This window comes from Pelmatolapia mariae, linkage group LG3_W (assembly GCF_036321145.2).
Source record: "Pelmatolapia mariae isolate MD_Pm_ZW linkage group LG3_W, Pm_UMD_F_2, whole genome shotgun sequence".
NCBI classification, from domain to species: domain Eukaryota; kingdom Metazoa; phylum Chordata; class Actinopteri; order Cichliformes; family Cichlidae; genus Pelmatolapia; species Pelmatolapia mariae.
Genome location: NC_086229.1, coordinates 7,244,500 through 7,246,774, shown reverse-complemented (window position 1 = coordinate 7,246,774; position 2,275 = coordinate 7,244,500). Strand labels below are relative to the sequence as shown.

Here is a 2,275-nt window from a genome sequence, read left to right as displayed (position 1 = left end):
GGTGTGTGATCCGTCTTAGTTAGTAATTAATAGAATCGGTGTTTCATCCGAGGCGGTGTGTGATCCGTCCTCCGTGCGTTAAAGCAGGAAACGTGTGTTACTATTAGTTAGAAAGCGGGGCTGAAAGGCCTCGTCACCGGTGAGGGCCGTGTGTGTCACGGGTTTGGTTACCCCACCTAGTCTCGGACGCGGGGCTAGGACCTGTGAGGGCAGGAGATCCAGGGTAGTGTCAGGAATAGTAAAATATTATGCTGCTATTTCTGCTGTTTCTTGGTGCGCAGGCTCTCTTCGTGCTTGTTGAGCCGGCGGCGCAGAGCTCTGGTCTTCTTGGGTCTCAGATCCAGGGGCTTGTACTTCTTGCCCTTGTAGAACTTCCTCAAGTTCTCCTTCTGTGTCTGGTTGATTACAGTCAGGACTCTGGCGATGGACTTGCGAACAACACGGATCTTGGAGAGTTTGGAAGCAGCTCCACCAGTAACCTTGGCCACTCGCAGCTGGGACAACTCATTTTTCAGGTCGTCGAGCTGCTTTAGCAGCTCCTCCTTCTTCTTGCCCCGCAGATCTCTTGCCTTGATTTTGGCCATGTTCCTTTTCGCTGCTCCGTCGGAATAGGAGTTTGCATGTAACTAAACTGTGTGACATGTAAAATATTGAGATAACACATGCAGCTCCACATGAGTCTTATTAGATAAAATGCAGTTACAGAATAACAAACGCTTGTCGAAGTGACGAAGGTTTTTTGCTTTAAAGCAGAAGCAAAGGCAGGAAAGCTTATATAAGCTTATATATTTTGCTTAAGTCTGATGAAGTATAAATTAGAATGTACCATTACATTAAGAGCAGCAAAATGAAATAAAATGGTTGTTTTTCTTTTGATCCTTTAGTAGAATAGGTGTTTATGATAAGTTTCTTGTGATAGGTGATTTGAGGTCAGAGTGAAGGCGCGTGCAGCAGTGACAGTTCTGTGCACAGGATGTTGATGATCAGATAAGGCGAGCAATTGGAAAGCACCTGCAGAACTGGGAAAGCAGCGCTTTAAGAGTTTTACAAAATGATGAGTAAGGTTGAATAATATATAGAAATAAAAGTCAAAAACCTAATACGTAATTAGGTTCATGTGTGGAGCAGTATTAGGTTGAATCAGGTTTGAATGAAGGGAACAATTGAGGAACATAAGGTAGGGGAGCCGTAGTAGGGAGAAAGTGTTTTTGTTTCCTTTACAGGAGAAGATTTCCACTAGAGAGGGACCCAGAAGAGGAGCAGAGACCACTTAAGCATGAAGTGTTCTCAAGTGGGAGTGGGCATTTTATTACTAAGACCACCTAGATGACATGAGGTTGTCTGATTCGCTATGCCTAGAGAGGGTCAGAGCGGGAACAGTGACCCTAATGTCCATGACGTCATGGGTGGACAGGGAAGCAGCTGAATGGGCCGAGGAGTGACCCAACATAATGTATGGCGACCTCTGGTGGTCCAGAGGTCGAGAGAGGGAGTGTCAGGAATAGTAAAATATTATGCTGCTATTTCTGCTGCTATTTTTTATAATCAGTATTACCATTCCATTAATTATTAATAGTGATATTGCATTCAGATGTTCAAATATATTGGCACCCAATTAAGGTTTTATTACAGGTCCAAGAAGAACCACTTTAAATTGTTGAGTTGAATCTATAATTTTAAATGCTTTTCAATGCTCCTATAATCTTAAATGTTTCTGTGTAGACTGCAGGGACAGGAAGTTACATGCTTTTGAAGTTACAGGCTTTGCAAAAGTGAAACTGAAAACAGAGTCTGAGTGTAAGCCAAGAGCAGGGTGTTTTATTATGCATTAATATCTCTGATTAAGCTTTGATTGAGCTTTAAGTAGTTGTATTAGATTGGAACATTTGTTTTATACATTTTACATAGAAGTTAAGATCATTACACATAGGATGGCCTTAGCCTGGTTGCTTAAGCTGAGGTCAATCAAAGTGCAGTGTGAGGATCACACATGTACAGACATATACACATAGTTTCAGTTGTGTACGTGCTGGCCTTCCGTCTGGTGGAAAGGTTACAAGGTCTAGCTGGGGAGCTGAGAGGTGAAACAAAGGGCAGCAGAAGCTGACACACACACCCACACATACATGCACACACACACACACACACAGTGTTAGACGCATTTATATAGGTAAGAGTTTAATTATGTTTTGCTATAACTGCAAAGTTGGGGTGCGTACGTGTTAGTCTGTTCCAGGAAGTACACCAGATGTCCCAGAGATAAGCGACAGCGGAG

General features: G+C 43.0%; 1 protein-coding gene across 1 annotated transcript; it reads right to left on the bottom strand.

The window, feature by feature from the left end:
- Positions 1 to 254: 254 nt before the first annotated feature.
- Positions 255 to 606, bottom strand: LOC134624195 (large ribosomal subunit protein uL29-like). Its single transcript, XM_063469182.1, has one exon. The coding sequence runs from the start codon at positions 582 to 584 to the stop codon at positions 255 to 257; it is 330 nt and encodes a 109-aa protein (XP_063325252.1). The 5' UTR covers positions 585 to 606.
- Between the last annotated feature and the right edge of the window lie 1,669 nt (positions 607 to 2,275).

Coding starts and splice junctions, on each gene's coding strand:
- LOC134624195 (XM_063469182.1), bottom strand. CDS start 584: ATGGCCAAAATCAAGGCAAGAGATCTGCGGGGCAAGAAGAAGGAGGAG.